General features: G+C 47.5%; 1 protein-coding gene across 2 annotated transcripts in view; it reads right to left on the bottom strand.

Moving 5' to 3' along the window:
- LARGE1 (LARGE xylosyl- and glucuronyltransferase 1) overlaps nt 1–17511 on the bottom strand; it is a 588827-nt gene that overhangs the window by 90568 nt on the left and 480748 nt on the right. For both annotated transcript variants that reach the window (XM_021081477.1, XM_021081478.1), the window contains exon 8: nt 527–639. In XM_021081477.1, coding sequence (XP_020937136.1) covers nt 527–639 — 113 coding nt within the window. The remainder of the gene's footprint in view (nt 1–526; nt 640–17511) is intronic.

The raw sequence follows: 17511 nt of genomic DNA on the forward strand, positions 1-17511 counted from the left end.
CTATTTAAATGCATTGCCCTTGAGGATGGAGTCATGGTACAGGATCTAAGCACAAGGTTTTGCTTTATACAACCCCATTTACCAGAAAGGCAAAGAGAATCTTGTCTGGGAAATGCATCTCAGCCTATTCTGGCATCTCAGTGGGGGGTCCTCTCACCCACATGCAGAGGGCAACCTCCTTTTCAAACACAGCGAATTATGGTTGACTTAGGAGTCTGCTTCCATCAACTATGAGCTCTCTGAGGCCCGGGAGGGTGGCCTTCCGTTACCTCTGTGACCCTATTTCTGAACCCTGTCCCTGGCAGGAACAGTAGGTGGGGAAAGTCTTCTGAACAAGCACACGGATGAATAAGGGGATGAACGAAGGGGAGGGTGCTGCTGTCAGGCCGGCAAGGACCAGGCAGATCTATCCAGGTGAACAGTCCCACGACAGCTGGAAAAACAATGCTGACCCAGCCACCTGCAGGTCGCAGACAGAGCACCAGGCTGCTTGGGAATCACCGTGCCTTCTCAGTGGGCCACTTACCTGGTCAGCTAAGGATGTGGACAGCATGCCCATCAGCTCCCGCTCTGCCGTCAGCCTCCACATCTGCTCCCACTTCATCTTCCGCAGCTTGTCCAGAAGCAGTAGGATTACCCCTGGACAACAGAATAGAGTGGAAGAGAAGGGGGAAGAAAAAAAAAAAAATGACAGTGAGAGAGGGCGAGCTGGGCAGGCCAATCCGTGTGTTTCGGAGAACACACCAGAGTTCAACCCCAGGCTCAGGCAGGTACTCGGTATGAGATATTAAACCATCTCCCCGCAATACCCTTATTGTAAGAAGAACATTAATACAGACCTCACTGGCCGCTTCAAGGGCCAAGGGAGACGGGCCAAGGAGTCCAGCATCCTCCAGAGATGGATGGGGACAATGGTTGCATAGCAATGTGAATGTACTTAACGCCACTGAACTCTACACTTATTTATTTTTTTGGTCATGCCTGTGGCACGTGGAAATTCCTGGGCCAGGGATCAAACCCAAGCCACAGGAGTGAAAATGCCAGATCTTTCACTGCTAGGCCACCAGGGACCTCCAACTGTTCCTTAAAGATGCCTTGAAGAAAGTTACAATGGCATTTTTATGTTATATTTTACCACCACCACCACCACACACACACACACACGTAAAACACCACCCAAAAAACCTAGTATTGCACCTGACCCACAGTACTTCCCTACAAGTACAGGTTCTCTCTTTTGTTTTTTTTTCTCAGATATACCGTGACCTACCTCGGGTTAGCTAATGCCAGCAACATGTGCTGTTTATCTTCATGGAAAAAAACAGATCCTTTCTGACTTTATTCTGGGTCTGTCTTTGCCCATTTGCTTTGCACTTACTGACAAACTACATGAGCTCGTTGCACATCCCTGATTTCAATAGCCTCCTTTGGCCCAACACAATCAATGCAGATATAAACTATGGTCAAAGTTGTGCTGATGCTGGGAGTTCAAGATGGGCGCCAAGAGCCTTTGGGTTCCTGAGAAACTAAGACTCAGAGGCTGCTTGCTTCCGCCTCCTCCTCTCCACCTTCTTTTTTGGGGTTCACTTTTATAAGGAGGAACCTGAGTGAATGGGGGTTTGTGTAGGAAGGGAAATTGCCATTGTATACACTTCTCTATTTTTAAAAATGTCAAAACAACCAAAGGCATTATGCAGGTAAAAATTAATTAACTAATGAACGTCTAAAGAGAAAGATTTTGGCTCAGCTGCGTGGCTTCGGAACAAACGTCTACGCTTGGGTCGGTGAGAGCCTGCAGAGTGAGGACAGGGCACAGAACACGAACAGCCAGCACAATGTCCCTGCAGGCCACTGCAGTTAATTTGGTGGATGAAATTGTGGCACCCATGGGCTCCCAAATCAATCCTCTTCAGGAAGCTTAGCTCAGCAGAACAGTCCGTGGAGAAAATTCCAGGCTGTTGAAAAATGATCTCAGTTGATATCTAGTACATACATATCTCAGATCGCTGGAAAGAAACTGATTCCCCAAATCACACATAAATGTCAACACTGAGACTTTTTAACTTCTTCCAGGGGCATATATTTGAAGAAAAAGGATATTAACTATCTAGTGAAAGGTGCTTGGTCAGGTAGAATTGAAATCATTATATGTATGTGTGTGCGTGTGTGAGAATACATATGTGTGAATATATACATGTAGTTATATATAGGTTATAGGAAGAATGGGGTGATACACAGAGATCTGAATTTGTACCCCAGAAGGGCAAATTACCTCTATGGCACATCTCCTTTGTGCTTTGTTAGAGTTTTCATGTACTGAGAAGCTCGATACTGGCATCCTTATTTTGTAGGTGGGGAAACTGAGGTGGGGGGCTGGGTCAGACTCAAGAAGGGTGCACAGGATGAGAGCAGATCCACCTGATTCAAACTCCAATCTGCCCGATTCCAAAGCCAGTGCTTCTTCAGCTACACCACACAGACAAGAGGCCCCCCAGATGCCTCTCTGGAGTTCTGTGATTGAGACCAAGACTTTTTTCTTTTCTGACTTTTTGGTTTCTACCTGTACAAAATGAGGAAAATGCTAATTGCCCTGCAAACTCAGAAAACTGCTGCGCCCCCTAGTGGTAGGCTGGTAAATGTTTTAACCACCAGCTCTCAAGTGGGGAAAAGAACCTCGAAAACCTAGATAGCAGAGCAATTCCCTTGGTGTAAACACTTCCATTGTGGTCGATCTGAAACTACTGATGTGATGTCATCAAACAAGCAGTGGGGACGAGATGAGCACAACTGGCCCTCCTGAGCTGGGGAGACTGGAGCGGTTTGAGTCCAGCACAGCACTGAAAGTGTTCCTCAAACACAGAAGGAATTTTAGAAATAGAAAATTCACCCCAAGGGTATTATTTGATTACTTCTTTTGGGAGGAGAAAGGAATGAAAAACTTACAGAGTTACAAAATAAGAGGCTATAGTGATAGATTTGGGAAAACAGATTCCGGCCACACATGTGAAAGAGAATTTCATTTAAATCTTCTTGTAGAAACTATTTCTAATGAGATTTAGAATTAAGGATAGATGCTCCAGTCTTCGGGAGAAAATGAGAGGTGGGGTCTGGAAGTGTAAACAATGATGAAAGATATTCATGCACATTTTGAAGCCTCTCGAGGCCTCAAGAGCAGATCCATCAGCCTCTGGAGACTGAGCTGAGAAGTGATGCTTTTAAGACTTGGTGAATCCTAAGTGGCAGGTATGATTCCACCCTCTTTCCAGGCTAATTAAAAAGAGGGAGTTGTCCAGGATGGAAGACCAAAGGCAACAACATGGGGTCATTCTCCCAATTATCTAGCCGGCTCCTTCGTTTGCTTTGAATGTAATTTTTAAAAGTGTGAACAATTTCAAACCAACACAAAAGTACAGAAACTAATACAACAAATACCCGCCACCTGGACTTAATAAATGCTTATATAGTGCCACATTTGCTGCTTTTCATAAAGTGTCCCAGTCAAATGAAAGGCTCCTCCATTTCATTCCAGCCCTCCCTTCCCCAAGGAGAACCAGTGTCCCAGATTGACTGGGTTTCATTTCCTGGCCTGTTTTTCATTTTTCTTCCCTATGCATAGATTAATAAACATTACATGGTGTTTTTGGTATGTTTTATAGGACGTATTTTCTATTATACCTTACCTTTTCACCCAGTTTTATGGCTTTGAGATTTAACTAAGTGAGAGTTCCCATCGTGGCTCATCCTAATGAACCCAACTAGGATCCATGAGGAAGCAGTATCAATACCTGGCCTCATATAGTGGGTTAAAGATCTGGTATTGCCGTGAGCTGTGGTATAGGTTGCAGATGTGCCTCAGATCCCGCATTGCTGTGGCTGTGGTACAGGCCGGTTACTACAGTTCCAATTCGACCTCTAGCCTGGAAATTTCCATATGCCTTGCATGTGGCCCTAAAAAGACCAAAAAAAAAAAAAAAAAAATTTAACCAAGAGAAGATGTCAATATCTAGTTTATTCACTGGAATCTCTTTATTGGCTGTATAACGATACCACGGTGTATTTATGCATTCCCGTGCTGAAGGACATTTCAGCCATTTCCCACATTTCTGCTTTTAAAAACAATTTGCAATAAACATCCTAGACCCAATTCAGTGGGCACACTTCTGAGAGCTTAGCTGGGGTACAACCTCCAGCTGCACAAAGACTGCTACATTGATGGAACTATTTGTCCTGAAACATCTCAAATTGCTCTATCTTCCTCCTCTCTTATATAACAGTCAGGCCATGATGGAGCCTCATGGAATTCACGTTTGAATTGCGTTTCAGAGTTCCCTGGCGGCCTAGTGGGTTAAGGATCTGGTAGTGTCACTGCTATGGCACCGGAACTTCCCTTTTTTTTTTTGCTTTTTAGGGCCGCACCTGCGACATATGGAAGTTCCCAGGCTAGGGGTCACATTGGAGCTACAGCTGCCAGCCTACACCACAGCCACAGCCACTTGGGATCTGAGCCGTGTCTGCAACCTACACCACAGCTCATAGCAACGCCAGATCCCCAACCCACTGAGCGAGGCCAGGGAATGAACCCAAATCCTCACGGATACTAGTCAGATTTGTTTCTGCTGCACCACAATGGGAACTCCCTGGCCTGGAAACTTCTGCATGCCGTGGGTGTGACTAAAAAAACCTGCCTGTCCCATCTCTTTTTTTCCTCGCTCATTCAACATTTATTGAGCATCTATTACGTGCACACTAACTGAAACAGACTTGTACTTTTTTCCTTCTCTATTTTTCCCAATCTCATGGGTTTTATTGAAAATATTAATTCAGGAATTCCTGCCGACTAAGAACCATGAGGTTTCGGGTTTGATCCCTGGCCTCGCTCAGTGGATTAAGGACCTGGCGTTGCTGTGAGCTGTGGTGTAGGTCGCAGATGTGGCTCAGATCCCGAGTTACTGTGGCTCTGGCGTAGGCCGGCAGCTATGCTCCAATTCGACCCCTAGCCTGGGAACCTCCATGTGCTTTGGGTGTGGCCCTAAAAAGACAAAAAACAAAAAACAAACAAAAAAAGGAAAATATTAATTAATTCAGCACATATTGACTGAGTGTGAAACCGTCTCTGCCAAGTGCTTCTGTCAAAGACACACCCACCACTGTAATCCCTGCAAAACTGGGAATACGCACCGACTGAGGAGACGCAGAGGAGGGAGGCCTGGGCCAGGAGGGGGTCAGGCAGACGAGGTGGGGGTGTCAGAGGAAATGACCCAGAGAAAGGCAGGTGACAAGACTGGGCTGTGCAGGAACTCGAGTGTGGGACAGCTGGAGGGCTTCGGAGCACGTGCCAGGGTGTGAGCTCGTACAATTAAGCAGGGGAGGGAGGTGGAAGGACCTCGAGTCTACGCAGAAGAGGTGGCTTGCCAGCATTTCGTGTCATTGCCTTCACAGAAAATTCTTCTAACCCACTGAGGGATGTGGTGGAAGCTGCTTATGGCAGGAAGGGCTGACCTGGGTGTCCCCCCGCACCCCAGGTCTCAGGAAGGTGCCCCAGGGCTGAGTGGATCTGTTTTGGCCCATGTTGTCACCTAGGTGCACCACACTGATGGGGGAGTCCTGCTGAGGACAAGTGGGAGCCAGTGCAGGAGTGACCACGACCGAGTCTCTCAGAAAAGCCAGCCTAAAACACTGCTTTATCACATCACTTCATAAAATCAAAGGCTTCCAGCATCTCAGGAGTCTAAAGAACAAACCATCATTCCTCAGCCAGGCCCCTCTAAGTCGTGCCACAATTTATTTGTTCTCTTTCACCAGATCAGTCCTTCAAGCAAAATTGGCATAATGACCATCAGCCATTCAAACACCTTTTTTTTTTTTTTTGCTATGCCCGAGGCATGAGGAAATTCTCGGGCCAGGGATTGAACCTGTGCCATTGCAGTGACCCAACCACAGCAATGACAACGCCAGATCCTTAGCCCTTAACCACTGAACCACCAGGCAACTCCTCCAGCACCTCTTTGCAAACTGACAAGCGGATGCCCAGCTTGATTTCCTCTTCAGAATCCTATAATGTTTACTAACTGCACCAACCCCTGACTCAACCAAGACTCAAGACCCCAATCAAACAAAACAGATGAGCAAACATGTCACCAGGACGATGAACTTCATTCTCAGCTTCCGCCCTTCAGAGCTTCGCCGTCTCTTCTGACGTCACGACACCCTTAGAAAGAAGGCAGGCCGATCGTTACTGCAGTCTTTGGACAGGTGAAGACGTGAGGGCCTGCGAAGTGATGTGTCTTGTCCAGTGTCACCATGCAGGCAAGTGCTTCCCACTGCCCTGCCTGGAAAGGGGTCTTCGCCTTAAGAACAGCAGAACTAATGAAGGCGGGTTGTCTCCCATGCCAGCAGCCGGTGGGACAATGTCCTTCAACATTGTGACATTTTGAAAGTCTGCCTTGAGTCAGACAAAAATGCCAAACACGCACTTGGCCAAGAGAGGCCAGCCTGAGCCCGCAGGAGCCAGGGTTTCCAGGAAGCACTGCTCACAGCCATAGGTGAGCCGCCCCCGACGTGTCAAGCAAACCGCTGGGGTGGGGGCTCTGTCTGGCCTTCATCACGGGTTCTGCATCCAGAAGCTATTTCTTTCTTCTTCTTCTTCTTCTTTTTAAATCTTTTCATGGTCATTCCCAGGCTAGGAGTTGAAACAGAGCTGTAGCTGCTGGCTTACACCAGAGCCATAGCAATGCTGGATCCAAACCTCATCTGCAACCTATGCCGCAGCTCACGGTAATGTCCAAGCCTTAACCCACTGAGCGATGCCAGGGATCGAACCCACATCCTCACGGATACCATGTTGGGTTCTTAACCTGCTGAGCCACAACCAGAACTCCAGAAGCTATTTCTTGTATGATTCATTTTCTTTGCTTACAAACATTATCGAGGCAACACTGGTCTGTAACATATGTTTCACGTATACAACATCATACAAACACACAGCTACAGAGAACTGAGTAGTGGTTATGAGAGGGGTAGGGGGGTGAGGGGGAGGGCAAAATGGGTCACCTGCATGGTGATGGGTAGAAATAATAGTTCAGTGGTGTGCACGCTGCAGTGGATACACAAGTCAAGATACAAGACACACACAATTTAAAATAAAGGTATGTTTTGAGTACCTCCTGTGGTTCTACTCGCTGGGTTAACTAGGGACTCAGTGGTTTATAAAACTCAGTCCCCATTCTTGGGGAGCCAGGCCGAACAGGGAAGGGAGATGGGTAACCAAGAGAAGACCACAGTGACAGATGCGATTCGAGGTAGGAACCTCGGGAGCCGGGGACAGGGGAGTGGAGTGCGATCCGGGGCTAGGGGAAGCCTTAGGGCGATGCTTCCTGAAACAATGGATGTCTAAACTGAAACCAAAAAGATGCAGAGGGCTGCCTACTCGAAGGTCAAGCCAGACTTCTCCCCTCGGGGCTGTGAATGGCCATCAGGCCAGGGATATTTTCCACTGCATTTGTTTGTTTGTTTGTTTGTTTTTTTTTTTTTTTGGTCTTTTTAGGGCCGCACCCACGGCATATGGAGGTTCTCAGGCTGGGGGTCTAATCGGACCTGTAGCCACCAGCCTACACCACAGCCACAGCAACACGGGATCTGAGCTGCATCTGCGACCTATACCACAGCTCACAGGCAATGCCGGATCCTCAACCCACTGAGCGAGGCCAGGGATCGAACCCTTGTCCTCATGGTTCCTAGTCAGATTCATTAACCACTGAGCCACGACGGGAACTGCCCTTTCCACTGCATTTGAACAGCAGACCTGAAAAGGACATGACCCGTTTCCCCTCTTCTCCCAAAGAAGAAAACTGAAAAGAGGCCACATAAAGTTGCCCGGCATGGGCGAAACTGTTTGTCATTGGTCATAAATATTTAATTAACCACAGGCTATTTGTACAATAATCATCTCCATATCCTTCTGCCATATGAATTCCGGGAACACAGGCATTTTTGTAGCCATCACAGAAGGGAGCCATACGGAATGTGGAAACCGGGATGGACTTGGAAACCAGCTGTGGGTTTGAGTCCTGATATTCTCACTTCTTACAACATCTCTTGGAAAAAAGCCACTGGGATGCTGAGCCCCAGTTCCTTATTTGTAATATGGGGACAATCCCACATTAACTCCAAGACGATTATAAAAACTTAAAAATTACATCTTTAAAAGTATCTGGGGGAGTTCCCGTCGTGGCGCAGTGGTTAACGAATCCGACTAGGAACCATGAGGTTGCGGGTTCGGTCCCTGCCCTTGCTCAGTGGGTTAACGATCCGGCGTTGCCGTGAGCTATGGTGTAGGTTGCAGACGTGGCTCGGATCCCGAGTTGCTGTGGCTCTGGCGTAGGCCGGTGGCTACAGCTCCGATTCAACCCCTAGCCTGGGAACCTCCATATGCCGCGGGAGCGGCCCAAGAAATAGCAACAACAACAACAACAACGACAAAAAGACAAAAGACAAAAAAAAAAAAAAAAAAAAAGTATCTGGGGAGTTCCCGTCGTGGCTCAGCGGAAAGGAATCCGCCTAAGAACCATGAGGTTGCGGGTTTGATCCCTGGCCTCGCTCACTGGGTTAAGGATCTGGCATTGCCATGAGCTGTGGTGTAGGTTGCAGACGCGGCTCAGATCTCGCGTTGCTGTGGCTCTGGCAGCAACAGCTCCGATTGGACCCCTGGCCTGGGAACCTCCATATGTTGCAGATAAGGCCCTCAAAAAGACAAAAGAGACAAAAAAAAAAAAGTATCTGGCATATGATTTATTATTTCCTACCTTAAGAGCCCATGACACTGAAAAAAAAAAAAAAAAAAAAGCATCTAGAACAGTAGGAATAGTACTTCACATTGCTGACCTGAGATACAGTAACTGAGAAAAAATGTCCACAGCTCAATACTTCATCCACGAGTCTGAATTCACTGGTCTTTCTAAAAGTCTTAAAAATCGCTTTGTGCCTACACCGCAGCTCAAGGCAATGCCAGATCCTTGACCCACTAAGCGAGGTCCCGGAAAGAACCTGCATCCTCACGGAGACTACGTTGGGTTCTTAACCCAGTGAGCCACAACAGGAACTCCATAAACTAGGTTCTTAAGCAGCTCAAGAGTCTGTTTAAGGTGTTACATATAATCACATGAATATGTACTTGTAAGAGAATCTGCCTGCTTTCTCCAAGGGTTGGAAGTTTGTACCCAGATTGTACAAGAGGTGGAAAACAATCCTAAGGAAAATGCAACTAAAACCACTTATTGGTGTATTTGCGGCACAGTGGGTTAAGGATCCAGCATTGTCACAGCAGCGGTGGGCTCCGTCCCTTGGCCCGGGAACGTCCCCACGCCGTGGGTGTGGCAAAACAAACAAACAAAAAACAACCCAACACATACTGACCCCACTCCCATGGTGCTAAGAAGATACCCCGATGAATGACTGTGAGGCCTTTGGAATAGAAGTGATGCAGAGATGCTTATAAATAACAGAGAAACGATACATGACTTCATTGCAGTGCCTAGATATGACTCACAGAATCTGCTTGACTCTCACCAGAATGAATCCAAATTATGTGTACACAGCCATGTGGCAACAAGCTTTGTAAAGTAAACACTGGTCAAACTGATGAAAATGGCTCCTCCCGAAACCCTGGACCCTTTCAAGCTGAAACGACAAAGTTTGGGCTTTGGAATATGGGCCCCAAGACAGACGTTGACATTGCTTTCCTGCTGTCAGGGAGAGAGGGGTGCCAAAGAGCTTGACTCTGGCCTCTGCCTGGCACTGGCTGCTATGGGATGTGTCATTTCCATACTTGCTGTTGGAGTCTGGGCGTGTGGAGCAAGCCCTCTGCCCCAGAGGCCAGCACTTGGCACAGAGGCAGCAAGCCTTGCATTTGAAAGGCCCTCCCAATGGAGCTGGCTGGGATGCTTGGGCCCACACAGCCTTACCTTCAGCCGCTGTGCTGGCAGCTTAGAGAGCAGCACTAAATAAATAAATGAATAAATAAATTAAAAATCAAAGGCTTCTCCAGTGAACATCTGGTCCATGGGTAGGGCGTTTCATCTGTGGATCAGAGGGCAATGCTTCTTTTTCCCAAACTGCATATGTAGTAATTGCTTGGTAGCCAACATGGCAGGGAGGGGAAGCTGGATGCAGGTGCAGGGAGGAAAGAGAAAATACTGCCTTTTTAAAACCAAGCCCGATATCAATTCTTACCAATGCAGATGCAAAAGGGAGGAGACACGAAACATGGTGACAACACTGGTGGTTGTCCCTTGCTATTTGTTAAGCAACTGCTGTATCCTAAAGGCAAGGTGCATTACCTAGAGGACCTCTGATTCTTATGACAAGCCTGCCAGGTCAGTGGAATTATCCCCATTTTCCAGATGGAGAAACTGAGGCTTGCACACAGTTGGTAAATGGCAAAATTGGGACCCCACTTTGACCTGAGGTCTTTTAGCCGCACCATTCACGCTGACTCCTGGTGTGTGCGTGTGTTAAACGCCCACAAGTAAATATGGTGAGACTTGGATGAATCAATGGCTTAAAGCCAAAACAGGTCAAAGAGCTCCTGGAGGAAAAATCAGTGAACGTTTGGAAGACTCAGCAAAGATGACAGGCCATAACCAGATGGCATGTGTCAGAACCTGGGGGAAACCAAGCCTACAAGGCCAGGAAAAGCAGAGAGGCCCTGTGTGGCTGAAGCTGCTGCTTGCACAGGTGGGGAGCACGGGTAGAAGGGAGCACGGGTAGCTGGCTGGAGCCAACCAAGGTTTTTTTTTTGTTGTTCTTTTTATTTATTTTTAGGGCCACACCTGTGTCATATGGAAGTTCCCAGGCTAGGGGTCGAATCCAAGATGTAGGTACCAGCTTGCGCCATAGCCACTGCAATGCAGGATCCAAGCCATGTCTGTGACCTATGCCCACAGCTCACAGCAATGTCGGATCTTTAACCCACTGAGTGGGGCCAGGGATTGAACCTGTGTCCTCATGGATACTAGTTGGGTTCATAACCTGCTGAGCCACAAGGGGAACTCCCTGGAATCAAACAAATCTAAATCAGCACACCGTTTCAGAGCTAAGATACGTCAACCCTGCCTTCTGAACGGTGTAGAATTCCTCTTCTTTCTGCATCCGAGCCTACAACTAACCTCTCAGCCTGTGTTGTGCCACCTCTTGCTGGCTAGGAGAGCCCCTTAAAACCCTTTTGGCAAAGGCAATACCCTAAAAAGCTGCTGTTTCACAGGAGAGTCTGTGGCTATTTTCTTTCTATCCATGGCGTCGGCTCTCATTCCTTGGCCAAGCTCAAGAGTACAGCTGGAAAGGGCTTGGTCAATTCTGACCACGTACCTTTTAAATTTAGAAGAAACTGAGGTCCAAAGTGGCAACCTGACGCCTTCAGATCCGTTCAGAGCAGGTTTCAGATTAAATCTATTCCTAAACTCAGCATTTCCCCCAGTGTTGGTTCCCCAGCATCCTGCAGGATGCTAACAGGTGTTGTGAGAAGCTGGGTCAGCAAAGCTAAATAAGTTTAGGAGACAGTGGGTTAAATAAAGTTGAACAGTGTTGGACTGGCCGATGGGCATGGCGAATCTCAAAGGTGGTTACCACATCCAACACCTTCTAGATTTATTTACTAGGACTCTTCCCTGATCTCCCCTAGGAAGCTGGGAGAATATTGCTCTTCCCTTCACTGCAGTCCTTTCTGGCTTCCGTCTACATCTTCTCAGCTCTCCACCTGCACTGCAAAGGCTGACAGATGGAAATGCAGACTTGTTCCTTGTAACATGGCCTGTGGCTTTGCTGGTTGGAAGCAGAGAAACAAAACTTTAAAGAGGCACTGAGCAGCCGGCTATGTAGGAGGCTCTGGGAAGATGCTGGCTCTCAGGCCAGAAGGGTTTATGACCATGGGTCACATCATTTCGACTTTCCTCTCCTCTGCTTGGAAGCACGAGAGTTCTCTTCTCAGGCAGGATGACCCAACAGAAAGTGAGTTTATTAAAATTCGCTTAATTTAAAATCCCCTGCTGATTTTACCTAGGACTCACTTTTGATCATATAAATGAAAAGGTTCTCCTTTCTGCTGTATAGATGTTTTCCTTCTCCAAAGCTCTTTATCAGAGAGAGAAAGCAGAATCCTTCCACTTGAAGCCTACCTTGACTTCAATGGGATTTCCCAAAGTGTGGAGAGTGGAGCATTAAGGGCAGCTCGGACCTTATAAAAGGCCATGGTCAGTCGCTCAGTCATGCATTCAGTAAGTATCTATCAAGGGGTGTCTATGTACCAGGCACCAGGTAGCCACAGATGGAAAACGCAGTGGGCTCTGGTCTTAAGAGTCTGGAGGTGCTATGGACACTGAAATAGAGAGAAATGTGTCCTGGGCAAGCGAGGTTGGCTCAAAAGGAGGTGGGTTCAGATCTCACGTCATGGGGAGCGGTTCTTTAAGAGAACAGAATTTCACCACACATCTTCCTCTCACTGGGCGGAATGTATTCGGCTAAGTGTGTGATAGGGTTAAGAACAGAAAGGGTTTTGATAGTTAGCCAATGCTTTTTCACCAAGACTCTTCTTTTTTTTTCCCCTTTCTTTTTAGGGCTAAGGCATATGGCATTGAATAAGAGCTGTACCTGCTGGCCTACGCCACAGCTTGAAGCAATGTCGAATCCTTAACCCACGAAGCGAGGCCAGGGATCGAACCTGCATTCTCATGGGATTCTTTTTCTTTTCTTTCTTTCTTTTTTTTTTTTTTGTCTTTTAGGGCTGCACCTGTGCATACAGAAGTTCCCAGGCTAGGAGTCAAACCAGAGCTGTAGATGCCTGCCTACACCACAGCTGCAGCAACGCAGGATCTGAGCCACATCTATGACCTACACCACAGCTCATGGTGATTCTGGATCCTTAACCCACTGGAGCGAGGCCAGGGATCGAACCCATGTCCTCACAGATACTAGTAGGGTTTGTTACTACTGGGCCATGACGGGAACTCCTAGTCAGATTCTTAACCCACTGAGCCACAAGACTTTTAGAAGTAAATGTTTTATTGAGGTATCACGTATATTCTAAAAAGTACCCAGATCCTAAGTACAGCAGAGCTTGATGAATTTTCACAAAATCACCTTTGTAACGAGAACCTGGACCAAGAAACAGAACATCACTAACAGCCCAGAATCCCCACTACGGTCACATGTACTCCCATGGTCCTGCTGTCACGGTCCTGCCATTGTCCCAAATTCTTTCTCTGTAGTTTTATCAGTTTCTGAATTATATGTTCAACCATACAGTGTGAACCCTTTTGGTGAAAGGCCTTTTGGCTCAATATTATGTCTGTGAAATCCATTTGTATATTGCATGTCGTTGCAGTCTGTTTATTTCATGCTGCATTGTTACCTATATTAGACGCTATCTCCCAGTTATCCATTACATTGCTAATGGGCCTATGGGCTGTTTCCAGTTTTGAAAGCTGTTATGAACATTCTTCCCATGTCTTTTGGTGTCACATGCATGCATTTCTGCTGGATGCACATGGACTGTAGTTAAGGTAGTTTTTAAAGACTCTCTAGCCTGTCTCTTTCAGTAAGAAAAAAGTATTTTCTGGAGCTGGATAGGGGAAAACTAGAGAGTGTCCAAGATTTTGTTCTTCAAGCGACCACAGAACAAAATGGAGCACCTTACAATGCTGAGAAACATCTGGGGCAGATGCAACAGCCGAGGACAGGGCTGCAGATCCTGCCTGGGGGTCCAGGGACCCACAGGCTTTCTATCAGGTACTGAAAAAGAACGGCTCCCCGAACAGAAGTCAGATGTGCTGCCTGGCTTGTTGGCATGGAGATCTTAATTTTTAACTCGAAAAGACTCAGGTTCTCCAATGTTCACTGCAGCACCATTTGCAATAGCCAAGACATGGAAACAACCTAAATGTCCATCGACAGAGGAGTGGATCAAGAAGATGTGGGACATAGACACAGTGGAATATGACTCGACCATTAAAAGGAATGAAATTACGGCATTTGCAGCAACATGGATGGACCTAGAAATTATCATGCTAAGTGAAGTCAGTCAGACAGTGAGACACCAACATTAAATGCTATCACTTACATGTAGAATCTAAAAAAAGGGCACAATGAGCTTCTTCGCAGAACAGACACTGACGCACAGACGTTGAAAACCTTATGGTTTCCAAAGGAGACAGGTTGGGGGGTGGGGGGACGCACTGAGAGTTTGGGATGGACATGCTGTAGAATGTGGTTGTGATGATTGTTGTACGCCTATAAATGTAATAAAATCCATTAAGTAATAACCATAAAAAACACAAGCAATGAGGCTGCATCTCCCTACCAGTCTAGCTAGATGCTTCACGACAGAAGATGATGTCTCATTTGCCGCCAAGAAGGGTGAGACCACTCGGATGGCCCTAGACTGGACCTGGAGCTAACGGACTGCGGGGAGAAGAGGCCCCTATGGTAATTGTACACTTCAAGTGCACCCATACCGGGGGGCACACGGCATATCTTTTTATCATGCACTTGTTCACAGAAAGAAAAAAGCAGGTGCTGAAAGGACAGCAGTCAGGTATGCAGAGCTCGTGGCCAACACAGACAGAATTGCCTGGGGTCCCTGGTGGCTGATTCCACTTGGAAGCATCACCCGCCTCCCGTCACCTGCAGCCTCCTCTGCGAAGCCACCTTCTGTGGCTCTAGTTCTCACCGATGTCTGAAGGCATTATCTCTTCTCTATCTTGTTACGGGCTGACCTGTGTTCCCCCCAATCCTCCCCAGTTCATATGTTGGAGTCCTAACCCCACCTAGGACCTCAGGATGTGACTATATTTGGAGACAGGGTCTTTAAACAGGTGTTAAAATGAGGTCATTAGGAGTTCCCGTTGTGGCTCAGCAGGTTAAGAACCCAACTGGTATCCATGAGGATGTGGGTTCGATCTCTGGCTTTGCTCAGTGGGTTAAGGATCTGGTGTTGCCATGAGCTGTGGTGTAGGTTGCAGATACATCTTAAATCCCATGTTGCTGTGGCTGTGGTGGAGGCTGGCAACTGCAGCTCTGATGCGACCCTAGCCTGGGAATTTCCATATGCCGTGGGTACGGCGCTAAAAAGAAAAAAAAAAAAGGTGCTTAGGTGGGCCCTAACCCAGGAGGATTGGTATCCCTGTCTTGAGGACACCTGGACAGACAGGCACAGAGGGACGACCATGTGGAAACAGCGGGAGAAGAGCCCTCTCACCCATGAAGGTCAGAGGCCTCAGAAGGAACCAACCCTTGATCTTGGACTTCTGGTCTCCAGGATTGTAAGAAAATAAATTTCTGCAGTCTAAGCCACCCGGTCTATGGTATTTAGTCATAGTGACCTTATTAGACTAATGTACATACCTCTTGGCCCAGAGCTGCTAACAGCTCATGGCTTCCGGTTAGTTGCTGGTGCCTCAGCCTCCTGGCTGACACCCTCAGGGCTGTCCGTCCACCCCATGAGCAGCCCCTTCATTAAAATACCTTGAATTATCTGATAAGATGATGGGATCCTGACTAGTACACGTCTGTTATTTCATTTCAGTCCCTGGACGCGCCCCCCCCCCCCCCGAAATTGGGATGATCATGCTTATTTCACAGATAAGAAAACTGAGGCTCAGAGGTCATACAGCTTATAAGGGAGCTGGGATTTCCACCAAGGTCTCTGGGACCCCAAAGACAGTGCGGCTGACTCCGGGAGGCCTGTGGCCTGCTGAACCAATGAGCCACCTCCCTGATCAGCGGTCCCCGGGGTGGGAAAGATCCCCGGATATCATCTAGGGCAATCTCTTCACTTGCCATAAATGGAGAAACCAGGGCTCAGAGATGTGAGCTCCGTGTTTCAAGGTCAGGATGCTTATGCAGGGGCCACATCAGGATTTGAAACATTCAATCTTCTGGCTTTTGGTTGCTTCCTTGACTGGTTTGAGAATCATGGCAAGCTCCAAGGTACCTTCCAAGTCCCATACTTGGCTTACCTGGGGACCTGACCACAGAGATTCAGAGTAAGGGTCCTGGCATCAATCCACACATCAGCTTCACGCTTAAGAGCTGCGCGACCTTGGCCAGGTAACCTAGTTACGGCGTTATGGTTCAGTGCACCCTTCTGTGAAGTAGGTATAAATAATAACTCACAGCACTGGGGTGAGGATTAAATAAGATAAAACAGAGCACTCGGCACAGAGACTAACACAAGGGCTGGTCTCACTTAAATAATGAGTTCTTGTCATTACCTGGGGTAGATTTTTTAAAACCCAAACTAAGTTCCAGTTCACCCATAGGCACGGAACTTACCACTCAGAAGCTGAACAGAAATAAATGACGATACTGATAGCTAACAACACTGGCAGCAGCTCACTACCAGGCACCTGCCAGGCTCCAGGCACTGGGCTGGGGATGCCCATCACCTCCGCTCCGTATAATATCCCAGAAATACCAAGCAACTAAGAAGCCAATAAGTCAAAAGCCAGGTTCAAATATAGTTTCATCAGCTCCTAAGCCCACGCATTTTCCAATATCGCTGTTAATAAGAGGAAGCAGGCTGTGACGAGTACAGGAAATGAGACGCCGAAAAGCACTACACAACCCAGGCTGCACCTGTTCTACGCACAGTTCGCGTAGATACATACAGGCAGCCACGGGTCTGACTGACTGTTTCCACAGCTTCCCACACACTTTGCGGCGCACAGTAGGTCCGCTCAAGGCAAGCACGACGACCTGCATGCTGAACTGAGTACATTCCTTCTGGGGAGTTCGATCTCAAACACTAAGTGCCTAGAGCAGAGGAGGGGCTGAAACAGCTCGTCTATTAATGTGAATCCCTGTGTTATTGAGTCCATTGTCAAGGGGACATTTCAATGGCGTGAGCAGGCAGTTCTGGCTCCTTATTTCCTAGCACAACTGCAGCTCTAGAGAAGGCTTTGGACTTGGCCAAGTGCTGGCCCTGGAGTGTCGTGAAGACCTAGAGGCCCGAGATGCAGATGAGCTCTGGATCCATCCAGAGTTAACATCCAACTGGTATCTGGGAACGTCTCCTTCCTGTAAAGTGGTTATGGTGACAGTACATTTATTTTTCACTCAGTTGATCCCCGCTGAGAGCCGCCTATGCCCCAGAACCCATTCTGAAAACAGAAATCCTTATTACACTAACAAAAGACAGACAATACAGTAAGTAGGTTGAACATACAGTATGACAAAGGATGACAGTGACAGAGCAGAGAAAAACGAAGTGGCGGGGGGGACCTGTGGACACTGTCAATGGCTTCTCTAAGAGGGGGTGTTATCTAAGCAAAGACCTGCAGGAGGCGAGGGAGCAGGCTTGCTGATAGGGGGCAAGAGCTCAGGCAGGATCAGCGACAGGTGCAAAGGCCCGGAGCGAGCTGATATATCGCAGGAACAGCGAGGAGTCCCTGCCTCAAATGCTGCCGTGCAAGTTAAACCAGATAATCCTCCATTAGAAATATCACATGCATAACGAGTGCTCAA

Source organism: Sus scrofa, unplaced genomic scaffold (genome assembly GCF_000003025.6).
Source record: "Sus scrofa isolate TJ Tabasco breed Duroc unplaced genomic scaffold, Sscrofa11.1 Contig1878, whole genome shotgun sequence".
Classification (NCBI taxonomy): Eukaryota; Metazoa; Chordata; class Mammalia; order Artiodactyla; family Suidae; genus Sus; species Sus scrofa.